Raw genomic sequence first — 17,943 nt, 5'->3', positions numbered from 1 at the left:
TTAATGAATGCAGAAATTGTGGTATATATACACAATTGAATATTACTCAGCTTTAAAGAAGAATAAAATTATGGAATTTGCAGGTAAGTGGATGGAGCTGCAGAATATCATACTAAACAAAATGAGCCTATCCCAAAACACCAAAGGACAAATGTTTTCTCTGATATGCAGATTTTAATTCACACTGGAGAGGGGGCTAAGGAGAAACTTTGGATTAGGAAGAGGGAAGTGAAGTATGGAGATAGGAAGAATAGTAGAATGAATCAAACATTATTACCCTATATGCATATATGACTACATGACCATGTGATTTTGCAATCATACACAACAAGAATGAAGAGTTATGCTGTATTTATTTATGATGTGTCAAAGTTCATTCTACTGTTTTGTATAATTAGAACACACCAAATATTAAAATATACTTATTATGCTCATCAAGTTTCAGAATTGTTAGTGATATATTTTATATTATGTATGACATATATGAACTCATGAAATAAAGTTACTAGTAAAAAAAACACTAGTAGGTCATTGATTAATGTTTTTGAAAAAGTACAAATTTCAGAAATCTAAAATGTTTTCATTTTCAACACTATTTAGAGAAGTGGTTCTTAAGCAGATATCAGTATCAAAACCACCTGTGAGATTTTAAAAAATATATACTTTATCAACCTAATCTAGAGATTGTAACCCAATCTAGCGATAGTTCTCTGATATTTTTCATTTTTTTAAATTTCCAAATTCTCTTTTTACATCTAGTTTACAACCACTAGCTTAGAAACTGTTTTACTCAGTGTCTTTTATAGATTTTTTAAAGTTAGTTGTTATTTAATGATACATAAGGACTGTGTTTTATGCTGGGTATTAGAGCTTTATTTTGGAAGTGAAAATAGTTTTGACTCAAATATAAATAGATTTCACTATTTTGATTTACTTTATTTTGTGTTTAAGAATTGATAATGAGAGATTGCATGGATTTACAAAGTGTAGTTATTGAATGATTATATTTATGGCTATTATTATTGATAATATAAATTCAATTAAAACATTTTTCTTTTTTTTGACAGACAAGACATGAACATCAGAACATATGCTAATCCCATTCCAAGTAAGAACTTAGTCTTTGAAGTTCAATTATTTTTTACATTTTAAAATAATTTTATGGCAGGATTTTATTCCATTTGCGGTTGAATGAAACTCCATTGTGTATGTGCCATGTTTTATTTATCCATGTCTCCTAATGGACACCTGAGTTGGTCTATAAATGGGTTATTGTGAATTGTGCTATCTTATAGGTATACACGTATTTCTCAAATATGTTGTCCTTAATTCTTTTGGGTATAGCTAGATTGTATGGTAATTCCATTTTTAGGTTTTTGAGGAGCCTCTGTGCTGTTTCCCACAGTGGCTGTAACTATCTTCCTCCCCACCCACAGTGTATAAGGTTTCCTGTTCCCACACCTCCTCACCAGCATTTATTTATATCCTTGATGATTGCCGTTCTGACTAGAGTGAGATAGAATCTCAGTGTGGTTTGGATTTGCATTTCCCTGATGGCCAAAGATGTTGAACACTTTGTCACATTGCTCACTTTCCGTTGCTCATTTTCAGTTCTTTTAAGAAGTATCTGCTTAGTTCATTTCATCATTTATTGAATGGTTTGCTTTTTGGTGTTGCTTTTTTTTTAGTTCTTGTTATATTCTGAATATTAATCTTCTTTCAGAAGAGTAGCTGGCCAAGTTTTTCTACCATTCTGTAGACTTTCTCTTCACTCCAGTAATTGTTTCCTTTTTGGAAAGCAAAGAAGCTTTTTAATTTGATGCCATCCATTCACTGATTCTTGATATGATTTTCTGAGCTGTAGAAGTCCTATTCAGCACATTGTTGCCTGTGCCAACATGTTGGAGAGTTTCCCCTGTTTTCTTCTAGCAGTTGCAAGCTTTGGTCTTATACCTAGGTCTCTGATGCATTTCAAGTTGACTTTGGTACCCTGTGAGAGGTAGGGACCCAGGTTCATTCTTTTACCTATGGATATTCAGTTTTCCCAGAACCATTTGTTAAAGAGGCTGGCTTTTCTCCAAGGTATGTATTTAGCCCCATTTGTTAAGAATCAGATGATTGTAGCTGTGTGGGTTCGTCTCTCACCTGCTATTCTGTTCCATTTGTCTCTCTGCTGTCCTTTTGCTAGTACCATGATGTTTTTGTTACTGTAGTTCTGCAGCATAATTTGAAGTTGGGTATTGTGATAGCTCTAGCATTCCTCTTACTGTTAAGGATTGCTTTGGCTATTCTGGGCTTTTTGTTCTTCTGTATGAATTTTAGGATTTTCTCCTAGTTCTGTGAAGAAGGTCCTAGTATGTTGATGGTAGTTACACTGACTCTATAGATTTTTTAGTAATATGGTCATTTTAACAAAATTAATTTTGCCTGTTGATGGACATGAGAAGTCTTTCCATCTTTTAATTATTTCTTCTTCCTCTTCTTCTTCTTCTTCTTCCCCCTCCTCCTCCTCCTCCCCCTCCTCCTCCTCCTCCCCCTCCTCCTCCCCTTCCTCCTCCCTTCCTCCCCCTCTTTCTCTTCCTCCTTTCCTCCTCCTCTTCCTCTTCCTTCCCCCTCCTCCTCCTCCTCCCCCCCCTCCTCCTTCTCCCCCTCCTCCTCTTCCTCCCCCTCCTCCTCTTCCTCTTCCTTCCCTCCTTCTCCTTTTCCTCCTCCTCCTCCTCCTCCTCCTCCTCCTCCTCCTCCTCCTCCTCTTCCTCTTCCTCCTTCTTCAAGACAAGGTAACCAGGGATTGAATCCAGGTGTGCTTATTCACTGAGCTACATCCCAGCCCTTTTTAATTTTTATTTTAAGACAGGGTCTTGCTAAGTTGCTCAAGGCCTTGCTAAGTTGCTGAGCCTGGCTTTGAACTTGTGATCCTCCTGTCTCAGCCTCCCAAGCTGCTGGGATTACAAGCGTGCACCACCACACCTGGCTTTCTATTTTTTTTCAATGTTCTGCAATTTTTCTCAGAGAAGTCTTTCACCTCCTTGGTTAGATTTATTCCTAAGTATTTTTAAAAGCTATAGTGAATGAAATTGTTTTCCTGATTTCTTCTCAATGGGTTCTTACTTGGGTATAGAAAAACTATTGATTTTTGTGTGTTGATTTTATATATAAACATTGGTTTAAAAAATATCATAGGTCCAAGCTGTTCCATATCACAAAATATGGTCTATTTTGTAGCATTGTTCTTCCTTGAAGAGTTAAAGTGAAGTGACCTAAATAGTCAATTTTCCACACTAAGTTATTTGTTCTTGGAAATTTGCCCCCCTACTGTGATGTTTCTATTTCCTGGTTTACTAATAAAACATTTGAACTTTGAAAAAAACTAATTTTAGCAAATAATGACTAGAATCTTCTGTTAAATATGACAAATCAAAAACTTCCTTGAATTTGTGATAAAACATAATAAATGCATGTTTGTGTTCTGACCTTAATATGGGTTTGTATTAGCTAACTTAAAATGAAAGACTTGTTTAGCTTTTCCTTCCTCCTCATAGTATAAAATCTGCTTACTTATTTAACTTCAACTTGTGTCCAAAAATCAAAATTACAAAACCCAAATTAAGGAGAACAAATATAGTTAGAGAGGTGAATGTAATTACTGAACATCCCATTTGTTGAAGAGCTGCAACTTTGGAAATTCTAATTAATATATTGAGCTGAAATAATCTATTATGCTACAATTTTTTCCAATGATTCTTCCCTCTGGAAATATAGAAAGAAAACTGTAACATTGTGATTAAGAATGTGAACTCAGGGGTCAACTTGTCTATATGTGAACCTTTACTACTTAATAGCTTTATGATTTGAGGGAAGAATTTAACTTCTATCAGTGCTTTATTTTTCTTCATTCATAAAAAATGGAGGTAATTGACTTATCCATTTCAAAGAGTTTTGTAATGAATAAGTGGGTTTACATATATTAAGCACTTGGAACATAGTTTGACAATATTAAACACTACATAAGTGTTAACAATTGCAGTTATGTTATCACTACTACTACTACTTTCTCATATAGTAGCTCTTTAAATATATGAATAAAGTGATCACATCTCTCACTAGACTCTTAATCTCCAGGAGAACTATCCTGAGTTTTGAATACCATTGCTCTTTGGAAATAGCTTATGAGTAATTTGATTTTCCTAATTATTCTATTCTGGATGCCCTCAAGTGTATATATGCCATTCTTTAAGAAGTTTTGTCATACTCACTACTTGGTCAATACCCCTAAGTTCTATTGTTTGGGATAATATTGAAGTGACAGTGGTGCTAAAACAAGCATTCAAAATTAATCAATCAAACATCGTACTGAATAATTTATGGTCAGCATCGCACTAATTATTGTGGGAACTATAAAAGGAATCATAATATTATCTGCAATCTAACCAAAATGGCATAAGGAAAACAAACCAAAACAAAGGAGATGGTGTAGGCATTTGGAATGAAACAGTTAATCTTTATCTATTTTCCATTACTACTATTTTATTTTACCAACATTATTTAGGTAAATATTTATGAAATTTTTAAATCCAGGAAATAAAATTATAAATGTTACATTAAGCAGAATTCAATATTAAACAGAGTAATTGATTTTTATTTTCCCTGATTATTATACAAATAAATTACAAGTCTCCAGGAAAGAAGCTATATTTTGAGTTATCCTAATTTTATATATGTATATATATATATATATATATATATATGAAGAATGTTTCAGTGTTGATGCAAGTCTTGCTATTAATTTCAAATTATTTATTGCTTTTTCTCATTTTAGTCAGTGAAACTAGTGGAAAATCATGGAATCAAGAACACTTTGCTTGGACATTTCCCAAACCATCCATGCCAAGTAGAAAAGAGAAATCAAGACCTTCAGAATTACAAATCACAGTTTCTGTAAGTAAGGAAAAGATTATTTTAAACTTAATCTAAATTGGTACAACCTATGTAAAAAGTCATATAAAAATAATCTAATACCTGGAAGCAGATTTTGAATTTATTTTTCTCTGTTGAACAGATTGCCTCAAACTTGTTTCAGATTAAACTCTTATTTGTACATGTTACTTTACATCAAAGTCATTACATAGCTAATAAATTAAGCAATCTTGAAGCCTAATGCTATATCTGGTGGCTACTGTCAGCAAATGTTCACCAGCTACACACAAAAATAACCTAAAATTTGAATATTATAGCAGAAGTGATTTTATGGTTTTGCAGCTTCCTATATTCTTTGATTTGCAATTGAGGCTACGTGATACTAGAAGATTGAAGTTTACTATTCCTTCTATAAAAATCCTATTAATTAGCAAAGCATAAAACTAGTATGCATGGGACACCTATTTTGCTATCACAATATTTTTAAAGCATCTCCCAAAGTTACAGCTAATGCATTCATTCAAAGGCCATTAATTATACTGGTAGTGATCTAAGAAGCATACTTCTCTTCGTGTTTCTCTTTTAATATCATATGAACATTTGATTGTTGGTGTCTCTACTGGAATATTCAAAGAGTATAATAAGTAAATATAAAATAAGTTTTTGTGGCAACTTATTAAAACCACATTTGACAAATCTTTGGATATGAGTTGAAAACCAATTATATCACTGCTACTCAAGTTTATGTAGATCAAATGAAATGTTTGTTTCATTTTTTGTCCTCATTTTCAACAATACTCCACAGTTATGATCTCAGGTTTTCATTTTGACCAGAGACTTGAAAAGCAGAAATAGAAAGTTTGTTCTGAATAATATACCTATCACAAGAATATCCCTGATAAATTTCAAAGTGATCAGTTTTTCCTGGCTAACTCAGGGGGAAAAAGGCATGCAACATGTCAGAGATAATGTTCCAAAAGGACCACACTTTTGATTGTCAGGACAGATCATAGATGTCATAGATCACTAAGAACCTGTTCCAATCCTTATATGAATCATTAAGAGTATCCTAACATTTCCCTTAAAGTCATCTAATTTTCAAAGCAGAATTATGACACATACACATACACACACACACAACATAACCTTGAAATAGAAAAAAATATTATATTCAATTTTGAATAGATTATTAATGAAAAGATAAACTATTTCAATGTGGCAATATGAAAATATAGAACATTCACAAATTCTCATTATTCTAACTTATCTTTTCAGAGGCAAGACCAAAGAAAACTAGAGGAAGGTCAGAAGCCAGCTCATATATGGATAAGGCATTCTTTTAGAAAAATTTGTCAAAGGCCATCCATTTACCTAGCTATCGGGATACAGGCACCATTCAGACATCATTATAATCCCAAAACCCGTGATATAAGGGCAGAAATTAAAACGTCAAAAGATGTTAAAAATAGAACAATTTTAGAGAATTATTCCAAGAAAGAAACAGGCCCATATGTAGAAAATCCAGAATCCAAGAAAATAGTAAAAGATGATAAGCCTAAAAGAATAAGTAAAGGAGATAAAACACCATCAAAAACATCATTTGAAAGTGAAATATTTAAGAAATCAAAATCAAAATCAGAAAAAAATCCAGAATTCAAATATTCTAAGTTAGGCTCTAAAACATATTCAAATAAATATATGAAAAATACAATGAATTCCAAGAAGAGAGATACTGAATCCATATACTCAAGAAACAATCCAAAGAAAGACTCTAAGGTGATCTTAAAGAAGAATTCTGATGGCAAATCAGAGACTTGCTCAATAAATATTTCAAATGTAGATTTAATTATGTATTTGGAGGAGATTGATACTAAATCCATGGATGTCGATACATGGTCAAAGAATTACTCACAGAACAATTCAAAGAAAGATGCAAAGAAGGAAAAAAAGGAGGGGAAAAAGAAGGGCGGAAAAAAAGGCTCTGATGCAGAATCTGAAGATTCAAAAGGTGCAAAGAAGAAGGATAAGAAAGGTGGAAAGAAGGATAAGAAGAAGGATTCAAAGAAGGACACAGAGTCTACTGATGCTGAATCTGAAGAGTCAAAAGATGCAAAGAAAGATGATAAGAAGGATAAGAAATCAAAGAAAGGTGACAAGAAGAAGGATTCAAAGAAGGACACAGAGTCCACTGATGCTGAATCTGAAGAGTCAAAAGATACAAAGAAAGATGATAAGAAGGATAAGAAATCAAAGAAAGGTGACAAGAAGAAGGATTCAAAAAAAGATGCAGCCTCTACTGAGGAGTCTGAATCTGAAGGGGATACCAAAAAAGGTAAAAAGAAGGGCAAGAAAGATGCCAAAAAGAAGAAGGATGCAGGATCTACTGATGCTGATTCTGAGTCTGAAGGGGATACCAAAAAAGGTAAAAAGAAGGGCAAGAAAGATGCCAAAAAGAAGAAGGGTGAAGAGACTACTGAAAGCGAGACTGATGCAGAGGCAATAGATGGTAAGAAAGGTTCAAAGAAAGAGTCCAAGGATGCAAAGAAGGAAATAGAGTCTACTACGGATGACTCTGATAAATCACTAAGTAAACAGGATTCTAAAAAGATAACTGAGGACTCAGATGCCACTTCCACAGATTCGAGGAAGGCACCAACAGACCTGAAGAGAGGTGGATCCAGAATGTCATCCAAAAAGACTACTTTCCAAGAAAAAGAGAAGCAAACAATTACAGGTAGAGTTCCTCCAACAAGAGAAAGACCACCACTCCCTCCTTGTGAGCCTTTTTTACCATCACCTAAAGTGAAACGTGTCTGTCGGTGCAAGATGCCTCCTCCACCTCCAAAACAAAGATATGCTCCTTTGGTATGTTTACTCCTGTTTTATTCTTCAGGGAAAAATAGATTTTTAAATTTAAGACTTTTAAAAGTTTGAATTTACATATTTTCTAAATAATAGCTCTCTTTTAATTGTAATATTGTACAAATTTTGTCTCAGAGGCAGGAGAGATTATAAGTACTGTGAAATGTCTTAAAAGAGTAGCAAAACAAATGTTAACATTTTAGAGACTAAGAATTATTTGGACTATAGCACAGGGAAGTGGATCTTAGTTTAAGAAAACAAATTAATTTTAAGTAAGGTCATTTAACAAAAATGATTAACTGCTCTATACTTAGCTAAATCAAAATTGAAAACTGACTAAAACTTCTACATTGGCAGATTTAATTGATATATGAAGTCATTTCCTGGGAAGTTGCTGAATATAGTAAAAGCTCAATTAAGTAATATCTACTCATAGCAGTTCATAATATCTCAAAATTCAGATGTGCAAAAATTGTTATTTAATCTGAGTCTGGACTAAACATTTTTGTGAGTTATCATCTTTACTGATACCAGAAAATGAATATTAACTGTCCACAGTCTCCTTTGATTTCTAACAGTCACTTTCAGGTTAACTCCATTTCTTTGGAGGTAAATACCATGTATATTTAGTTTCTATTTTTTTCTCATTCAACAGATTATGTCTTACTTCTCCATTCCTCAAATAGTCTTTTTTAATGTTTATTTTTTTAGTTGTAGTTGGACACAGCACCTTTATTTCACTTATTTATTTTTATGTTGTGCTGAAGATCGAACCCAGGGTCTCACATGTGCAAGGCAAGTGCTCTGTCACTGAGCCACAATCCCAGCCCCTCAAATAGTCTTATTTTAGGGGGAACTATTTAAAAATGTATCACTTTGGAAGGATGGTTTCTGTTTCCACATGCCTCACTTTCTGGTTCTCTTTAGTTTTTGGTTGAGGTTTAACTCATATGTATGGTTTCTGAACATCAATGTGTTTCTTTGCTCTCACAATATTTATTGCCTATTCTCAGTGTAGTGGGACTAATACTCTCTGTCATGCAAAATACAGATCCTCTGTAGTTATGGTGAGGTCTTAATCTTAAGCTTCTCATTTTCCTTTATTGCCTCTTCCTATCACTCTGCCTTTCTTTCCTCCTCTTTCTACTCTCTGCTCTCCTCCTCTTCTTTGACTCTTTCAAGGGGCTTCAGTTTCTATTCTACTCGGTAGGCAATTCATTTTACCCTATATTCCAAGTTTCTATTTTTGGTTTATAATAAAACTATGTACAGACTTCCGCTTGCATTCCATATATTAATAATAGTTTACAAATTAGAAACTTTTTTTATATTTCTCACAAGACCTACTTCTGAAGCCCATTTTTCTCCCAGTATTTTCATAAAGCCTGCTTTGCAACTCAAACATGATTAACGACCCCTTGTTTTACATGATATCTTTTCTCTGAACTTTATGGATTGAGTCAATGGATGGGTAGCCACCAGGTCGACAAAACTTACAAGGAATTAAAATACACTGGAGAATAATTTTAAGGTAATTGTGAAAAATTACCCTCAAATATCTACATTTATTACAAAAAGCAGTTTTGATAAAAATAAGTAAATTATAAGAAAAATTATAGCCAATGATTACATTTAATTAAGAAAATAAGAAATAATACCTATTCTCCTTAATAAAATTCCTTTACATATTCCCAGTCCAGGTAGGCTTTTCCACCTTTATCATTCTACTGAAACTGCTATTCTAAAGGTTACCAAATACCATTTTTGTGGCCACATACACTGGTTTCTCCTCTCTCTCCATGTTATTCTGCCATCAAAAAACTTTTAAACTAACCATTCTTTCCTTCTAGAAACACTTTCTATACTTAATATTTGTTACACTGTGCTCTCCTATTTTCATTTCTGTTTGGTGGTAGCTTATAATCACCTTCATTCTATCTTCTGCTTCACCATTAAATATTGTAATGACACAAGTCTTGCTCTTGACTTTTAATATATGCCATCCCCATTGTTGAATTAACCCAATCCAATGGCTTTAAGTGCCATCTATGTACTGATGACTCTAAATTTAACATCTTTAGCCTTGCTTTTCCCATTGAGATCTAAATTCTTACTCCAAGTGCCTGCATGAAATCTCCACTATATTATCTACTAGGAGCCTCAACACAATACATCTCAACAATCTTTCTTTTACTTTTATTTATTTATTTATTTATTTATTTGTTTGTTTGTTTGTTTGTTTGTTTGTTTTGGTATTGGGAATTGAGCCCAGGGGATTTGTACATCCCCAGCCCATTTTATTTTACATATAGTTTTTGAGATAGGGACTTACTAATTTCTAAGAGGCTGGCCTCAAATTTGCAAAACTGTCTCAGCTTCCTGAGCTACAGGGATTACAGGTGTGCACCATCATTCCCAGCAGTAGATGAAGTTTTATTTGCACAGAGTATGGAACTCAGGGGTACTTTACCACTAAGCTACATTCCAAGGCCTACCTCTTTTTTGAGGTAGGGTCTGGCTAAGTTGTCAAGGCTCACCTTGAACTTGTGATTTTTCTACCTCAGCCACCCAAGTAATTGAAATTCAGGAGTGTGCCACTAAGCGTAGCAACTCAGTGACACTCTTAACCTCTCCTAAAATCTGTTCCTACTCTAGCCTCTGTCTTATCAAATGGCACCACTATCCAACTACTTGAGATTTTAAATCCCGAATACAATATGAATTTCTCTTTTCTTCACCCCTAACATGTAATCAATTAGTAAGATATAGCTACCTTATAACCTGAAGCAGCACAGTTTTCTTCATCTCCAAAACTACCACTTTAATGACCCAAATCATCAACATTGTCTTTCCGGAATACTATGAAAGTTTCCAACTAGTGTACCACTATAATGCTTAAAAGATTTTGGTGGATTCCCATTGCAATCAGGATAGAATCAAATTCCTTACTCTTGTTTTCAGTCCCTACACTATCCAGCTGCTACCCTTTTTTTCACCCTTAAATTGTATCACTTTTTGCCTTTTATTTACCTATCTAGCTGAATTAGCATTCTTTTTCTTTCTCATACATATCAAAGCCATTTACTCACCAAGTCTTTGATTTATATTGTTCTCTCTGAATAGAAAACTCCACTGTATGAACTTTGAGGGGCTAATCTTTCTCATTACTTAGATTTTCAGCTTAAATGTGGTCTTTAGAGAAGCCTTCCTTAATTACCCCTCTTACCCACTGTCCATTAGATCTTTAAATCCTGAATCCTACGTTATTTCTCTTCACTGAATTTATGTTTATTTTAAAATTAATTGCTGATTAATATTTTTTAAAAATATCTTTATTTACTTATTTTTATGTGGTGCTGAGGATCGAACCTAGAGCCTTGCACATGCTAGGCAACTGCTCTACCACTAAGCCACAACCCTAGCCCAATATTTTTAAAATAATAATCATTGTTAGAATTCAAGTTCCCTGCAGGAAGTAATTTTTTTCTTTATTGCTATATGCACAATTTCAACAGCAGAACCTGAGCTATATTTATTGTGTGAAGAATTTGGTCTCTCCAAAGAGCTAAGAAGCTCACATCATGATAATTGAATTTCTGAAATCCATCGTTCTACAGTTAGTAAGACATGATTATCCTACCACCAAAATATACCCTGAATCAGTCAATGTTTCTACATTTTCATAACTAATAGTACCAATCTTCCTCCTTCTTCACCACTTCCTCCTCTTCCTCCTCCTCCTCCTCCTCCTCATCATCATCATTATCATCATCTCTCCAATATCTGTGCTAGCCATAATAGACAAGGTATTTGAAGTGGGAATTTTTTTAAGTGCATTGTGCATTCTAAGTGTCTGGATAAATATTTATATTTATACTTCTCATTTAGTGTTGAAGAATATATGAACAGATTGTGTTAATAAGTCTTAGGTCTCCTTTAGCAGGGATTCAAAGAATTGCATCATTTTCTCTTTCCATCCCCATTCGAGTTCCACTGAGCTTCACAGCAGAACATAAACAAAGTTACTGTCACATTTCAGAGCTAGCTCTGTTAACACTCTTGTATTAAGATAGCTTTGACTTGAATCCTTGGTATACATCTTACTACCAATACTGTTGAGTACTTTCTTAATCATTTGGAACACCACATTTCAGAATTGCAAAATGGGGTATTAAAAAGACTTTTTTTCATAGGAAAATTAAGCATGTACATTGCTTAGTGTAGTGTATGGCATTGTATTTTGCATAAGCCTGAAGCTCTCCTCCTATTATATTTCCAAAAAAAATATATAGGTGGATTTTAATTTTATTCAGATTATATAAATAAAATTAAAAAGAAAAATATTCTGTGGAAAATGTTCAAGTCAATAAGCAAACCAACCAATATTCTCAACTGTTGTTTTCTCTAGAAAATTGATTAATTGATAATGCATTTTGTTTTCCATCAAGTATTATCATTTACTGAGCAAAAAAAGATTATATGGAATTACATGATTTTAATTTAATAGCCTAGACAGAAAGACTCATATATATGTTCCAGATTTTAATTTTTTGCTGCTTACTTTCATATCTATAAATAATATCTTTACATATATGCTTCTTAATTTTACACATTTTCTATTGATTTTCTACCATGTTTATGTCATATGTTCTAATGACCTCACATTCCTTCTTCTAGTATGGTTCAACCTTTATTTTTTTTTCTTTTATTAACTCCATTTATGACTTTAAATATTATATTTCTAATTTTTGCCTAGTTCCCTTACTCTTAAGTTCTTTCCTGTTGCTACTAGTTCTTCATTTAAAATTGCTCATTTTAATTAGCATATTATAATTCTTCAGATTATTATGTCATATGTATACATGCACATAATTTGATCAGATTCATTCCCCTGAAACTTTCCTTTCCCTCCTCTCCACCTTCTGTATGATCCACTTTCTCTATTCTAATATCCATTTTCTTTTTATTATTATTAATTTAATCATTTCATTGTAGTTATAAGTAAAAACTGTATTTGTTGTGGTGTGTTTGTACATGAATATAGCATAATTTGGTAGTTTTCCTTCTCCAGTACCACCTGATGCACTACACTATTCCCTCCCTCTCGATCCCCTTGTCTGTTCTGTTATTCTCCCTTCTATTTTCATGAGAATCCCCTTTTTATACATTATTTTCCCTCTCACTAGTTTCCAAATATGAGAAAAAAACATTTGAACAGTCAATTTCTGAGTCAGGATTATTTCATTTAGTATGATGTACCTCCTGTTGTTCCTCCATTTACCAGTAAATGACATAATTTCATTTTATTTTTTATGGCTGAGTAAGCCTCCATAGTATACATGATTTCCTATAGTGATCTTTCACCAAATTCTCTGGCTTTGTCTCTATTGATATTCCCTTGTCACCTTTTGTCTTTATCAGAAATATATCTCTTCCTGTAATATCCCTGAATGTTTACTCTCATATTTGTTTCCTCCTCTTCTCATACCACTATTTCTCTGTCTCAGTTTCTGATACTTACACTTTTTTCCATGTGCAATTCAATATTGTTTTTTTATGGCTCAGTTCTTAGACATTCATTCTTCTCTACATATTCTATTTGGAAGCATTTTTATATTATTATTTCTTCCATTTTGCATTTCTATTTTTATTTTTTCATACCTCTGAATGAATAAAATGTATCTCTAGACTGTTCTCTTATCCAAAAGTGCACCTGTTATTTCTTATATTTAATCAATTTATAGTTGCAGAGGGGAAAAAAAGATTTGAGATTTAAATTTATCTTTAAATTGTATTTTTGGGCATGAGTGATTTGAAATAAATCCTCTATAAATAATAGTATCAAACCTACTCATTATAATTAATTATTCTTATGTTCAAATGAGAAAGAAGTTAAAAGAGTTTTGTAAATGACAAATTATTATATAAATACAATGATTTATTATAGTTATTACTGCCTTTTGCCTTCTTTATATTACTCCCATTTTTCTTCAGTAACCCCTTCTTTTGTTATTTACTTCAAAACATAACTTTCCCTCCAAAAAATAACACAGTTTTTTCTATTTTTTGGTTGACATTAATATTATCTTCCAAACAAACTGAAAATCCCTCATTGGCATTGACTAAATTCTTATATTCACCATAGCACCAGAATGTTGTTCTGCATGCTGAATATGATTAATAAATATCTGTTGATTAACATGGAGATTTTGCCAGCAGAAGCCATGGCTTTATTTTTAACCTGAACATTATATTTTTATTTAGATTTTTTGTAATATTCACTTGACTCATCAATTTAACTTTCTCCATTTTATCTGAATAATCTTTTGTAAACTTTGCTGGATTCTGTTGACACTATCTTGAAAATATACCTAGAATTTAATTGCTACCCATTAACTGTGTTGTGATGCTGCAAGTCTAAGCAATTATTATCACTCTCCTGAAATACTGCTGTAACTATATAAAAGATCTTTATGCTTTTAATCTTGCCTCATTGTATTATGACCAAATTATGCTGTTCTATCCTGTGCATGAATGAATATCTGACAACAAATTCTACTGTTATGCATAGTTATTATGCACCAAATAAATAAGTTTAAAAATATCCCCTTGAATATCAGATTGTCACCCCTATGCTTACAACTCGTGTAACAAAGGGAAGGGACATATGAAACTTTTGGGGAGTGAGTGAAGTGTTCAATGTCTTGACTGCAGGAGTGGTTTGACAACTGTATGTCTGTAGAAACACATCAACCTGTAAATTGATGTAGATTGTTTTATATCCATTTAATCAACAAAGCTGTTTAAAACAAAGTTGATGAAAATATATGATACTTAGAATCAGCAGAATTAAATTAAAACTGAAAGAAACAAACTAACCTGAAAAACTCTATAATGCCAGAATAAATGACAAAATGTTTACAATTTTCAACAAAGCCCTAGATAATATGATTCACTTTTACCTCTTATTTTATTTTTTTCTACGTTGTCAACCTGATTTAACCACATTGGCTCCTCCACTATTCCTTGAATAACCCAGGAATATTATTTAGGGGTATATACTTGTCATTTCATCTACATAGAGTATTCTTTCCATAGATTTCTGCATGGTTAACTCCCTTACTTCTTCAAAAATTTGCTCATCTGTCAAATTCTCAATGAGGCAACTCTGATCACATTATTTAAAAGTGCAACTGTTGGGCATGGTGGTGCTTACCTGTAATCCCAGCATCAGAAAGCTGAGGCAGAAGCACTGAAAATTCAACTCCAGCCTCAGCAACTTAACGAGGCCCTAAGCAACCCAATGAGACCCTGTCTATAATAAAACACACACAAAAAAAAGGCTGGGGATGTGGCTCAGCAGTTAAGTGCCCCTGGGTTCAATACCTGGTACCAAAAAAAAATGCAATTCTTCCCCTTCACACTCTCACCCTTATCTCATCTACATGTTCATATAATTTGCTAACTTCCAATATTTAATTTAATTATTTATTATGTTGATTGTAGATTGTACATACCCTTTGCTAGAAAAGCAAACTCTTTGAGGCTAAACTCCTTGCTTTGCTTACTAATATATGTGAAATGACCTAAAAAATGTCTGGCACTCAATATTTGTTGAATAAGTAGATGATATTTCTTAGAGAATTAGGGAGAAATGAATGAAATAATTACTGGACAGTTATATGAACACACAGGATGGAGTTAGTATGAATTTTTGGTGTGCTCAGTCTATGAACTAATCTATTCATTAATTGAATAATGATGAAGAAACTGATATTTGAGCTGGATCATGAAGGATGAGGAAAATTTTGACAGACAGACAATAGAAAAGTTTCTATCCAAAACCACTCAACTAACAAAACTGTGAAATTGTATTAAGAGATGGAACATTAAAAGATGATTCTGAAAGAGTATGTTAACTGGGTAATAACTGTCATAGTAGTCAGAATAAAAGGCTAAATCCCATAAAAGCAGCAACAGGATATTTTGACACCACTACAAAAGTTTATTATAAGAAATAAGTAAAACCTCTAACAGGTGGAAGGGAAATTAAGTTCTGATTTATATGAGGGTAACTTCTTAACTGCATTTTTAATCTATATACATTCCAAATAATGTTTTGCTTGTATTGTAACTATTTATTTTCTGCTACTTTCTGGCACTCTAAGAATGCATCCAATTAATCTACCCTTTCCTCCTCACCTACTACCATGAGGCTTCATGTCCTATTGTTGGACCCCGGCTGTCAATAATAAACTCTAATTCCACAATATCGCTTCCTTGTACAATGTCCCATTATTTGGACATTTCCAAAAAATTTTCCTAACTCAATCATTTTCAGAGCTATGAAGTTAACTTATCAAGAAGGCATTAAGTTTGTTTTTGGTTATTCTTCCACCAATAATTATAGTTTAACTAAGGAGTTTAAAAATGCTAAAGCTACAGATCTAAAAAACGCATTTGGATTTGGAATAATGTGGAATGCTTCAGAATGCAAGGCATCTGTAGTGCACCTCCCAAATCACAATATATAGATAGAAGTAATTCCACATATATTTAAAGCTAGATCTAATCAACACTTTACCTCAATTATTTGGGAAGCATAGCAATGTTAGAAAGAATATTGAACTATTAATCAAGAGTGCTGAAGAGGCACACTTCTGAGAATAAAATAAAAATCCTTATAAGATTAAATCAGAAAAGCGCTAAGGATATAGTTCAGTGGTGCAATGTTTGCCTAGCTTGCATGAGGCTCCTTAGTATAGGGGAAAAGTTAAACAAAAATAAGAGATAATTTATGCAGGAAGAAATAAATATGAGATATAATCATGAAAATGTGTTGATTATGGGTAGCTAGCAATCTAATCAACCCTATGGGGTAATTTCACTTCTAATAATTCAACAAAACACACACACACACACACACACACACACACACACACACATATATATATATATATATATATATAAAATGAATACAGCAAATATAATTTTGTATTTATTATTTATGTAACAGATATCTTGCAGCTGTTGAAGCTTTAAAGACAGTGGTGCATTTATTCACTGATGATTACAGAAGGAGACCTATGTAAACTTTCCTACCTTCTTCTGGGTGTATGTGGGAATATTTAGAAAGAATCATAAATGGTGACTGCAATGCAATCTATAAGAGAAAGACTTTGGAATTAAATTAAATATATAAAATTAAGATAATGCTATAGTACAACATGAAACAGAATAATATACTTTCATGAAAATAATAATTATGAAACCTAGAGAATTAGAAGGAAAAGATAAAACCATAATATTAATAGAGGCAGCAGAAAATACTATCATATTCCAACTAGAGAAAAATCTATATGTGAATGACACATCTCTATAGTAGACACATTTACAACTAAAAATATTTGTATTATCCTGTTAAAATTTGCAGTTACTATCAGTTATTTTAAAATCCATTTTATGTTATATTTTCATCTTTAGACATTCTAGTACACTAAAATAGTTAGTAGGTAAAAAGTGAGAGATTATACTAATGAAGTGATAATAATGTACTTTGATCATGTACAAATAATGGTGACTAGTCTAGCATTCATTAATTCTCACCCTTCACTGGACATTATCATCACTCAGGAAGCTTGATCAGCATGCACATTGCTAGACTCAATGTTCAGAGATTTTGATTTGGTATATCTGGAGTCCAGGAACCTGCATTTTTAACAATAAATATTAAAAATGATATCCAAGTATCCTTCCATGTATTAATTATATGCTTTGGTATGGTCTGCAACACATCAGGGGTTTTCTATATTTAATAATGTTTTCTGTTTTATTTTCATCTTTCTACTTTATTCCTCAGCCTGAAGCAGAGTGGATTCATAAGCTGCTTTAAAGAACAACTAAGCAGTTGGTTTCACAGAATGGCCTTAGAGTAAGCACCAACTACTACTCTCCAAAGAGCATTACTACTTCTGGGGAACTGTAATAAATAAAAACAATTCTTTCACGGGAACCAGGGACTTACTTTTTGCATATAATTTATTAAGGTACTTTAGAGAGTTTTGTTTTTATTACATGCCTCAACTACTGAGATCAAAATAATATAGCATTTTACCTCATGTTCTGCAGCTTCACTTTAGAAACAATTTCTGAGTTTGGGTTAAAAAC

The 17,943-nt window shown here is 32.7% G+C and overlaps 1 protein-coding gene across 1 annotated transcript; it reads left to right on the top strand.

The window, feature by feature from the left end:
- Nucleotides 1-1,074: 1,074 nt before the first annotated feature.
- Nucleotides 1,075-17,668, top strand: Cylc1 (cylicin 1). The gene is made up of 4 exons (XM_026410543.1): nucleotides 1,075-1,108; nucleotides 4,817-4,935; nucleotides 6,190-7,779; nucleotides 17,636-17,668. Exons 1-4 carry the CDS (start codon nucleotides 1,075-1,077, stop codon nucleotides 17,666-17,668), a joined length of 1,776 nt encoding a protein of 591 aa, XP_026266328.1.
- The last annotated feature ends 275 nt before the right edge of the window (nucleotides 17,669-17,943 follow it).

This window comes from Urocitellus parryii, chromosome X (genome assembly GCF_045843805.1).
Source record: "Urocitellus parryii isolate mUroPar1 chromosome X, mUroPar1.hap1, whole genome shotgun sequence".
Lineage (NCBI taxonomy): Eukaryota > Metazoa > Chordata > Mammalia > Rodentia > Sciuridae > Urocitellus > Urocitellus parryii.
The sequence above is the reverse complement of the archived record's forward strand: the minus strand, read 5'-3'. Positions and strand labels throughout refer to the sequence as shown.

Bases quoted from the DNA above. Each gene is read 5' to 3' on its own strand.
- Cylc1 (XM_026410543.1), top strand. From the start codon at position 1,075: ATGAACATCAGAACATATGCTAATCCCATTCCAA. The intron at 1,109-4,816 runs GTAAGAACTTAG...TTCTCATTTTAG, and splicing joins ATATGCTAATCCCATTCCAA to TCAGTGAAACTAGTGGAAAA. The intron at 7,780-17,635 runs GTATGTTTACTC...TTTATTCCTCAG, and splicing joins AACAAAGATATGCTCCTTTG to CCTGAAGCAGAGTGGATTCA.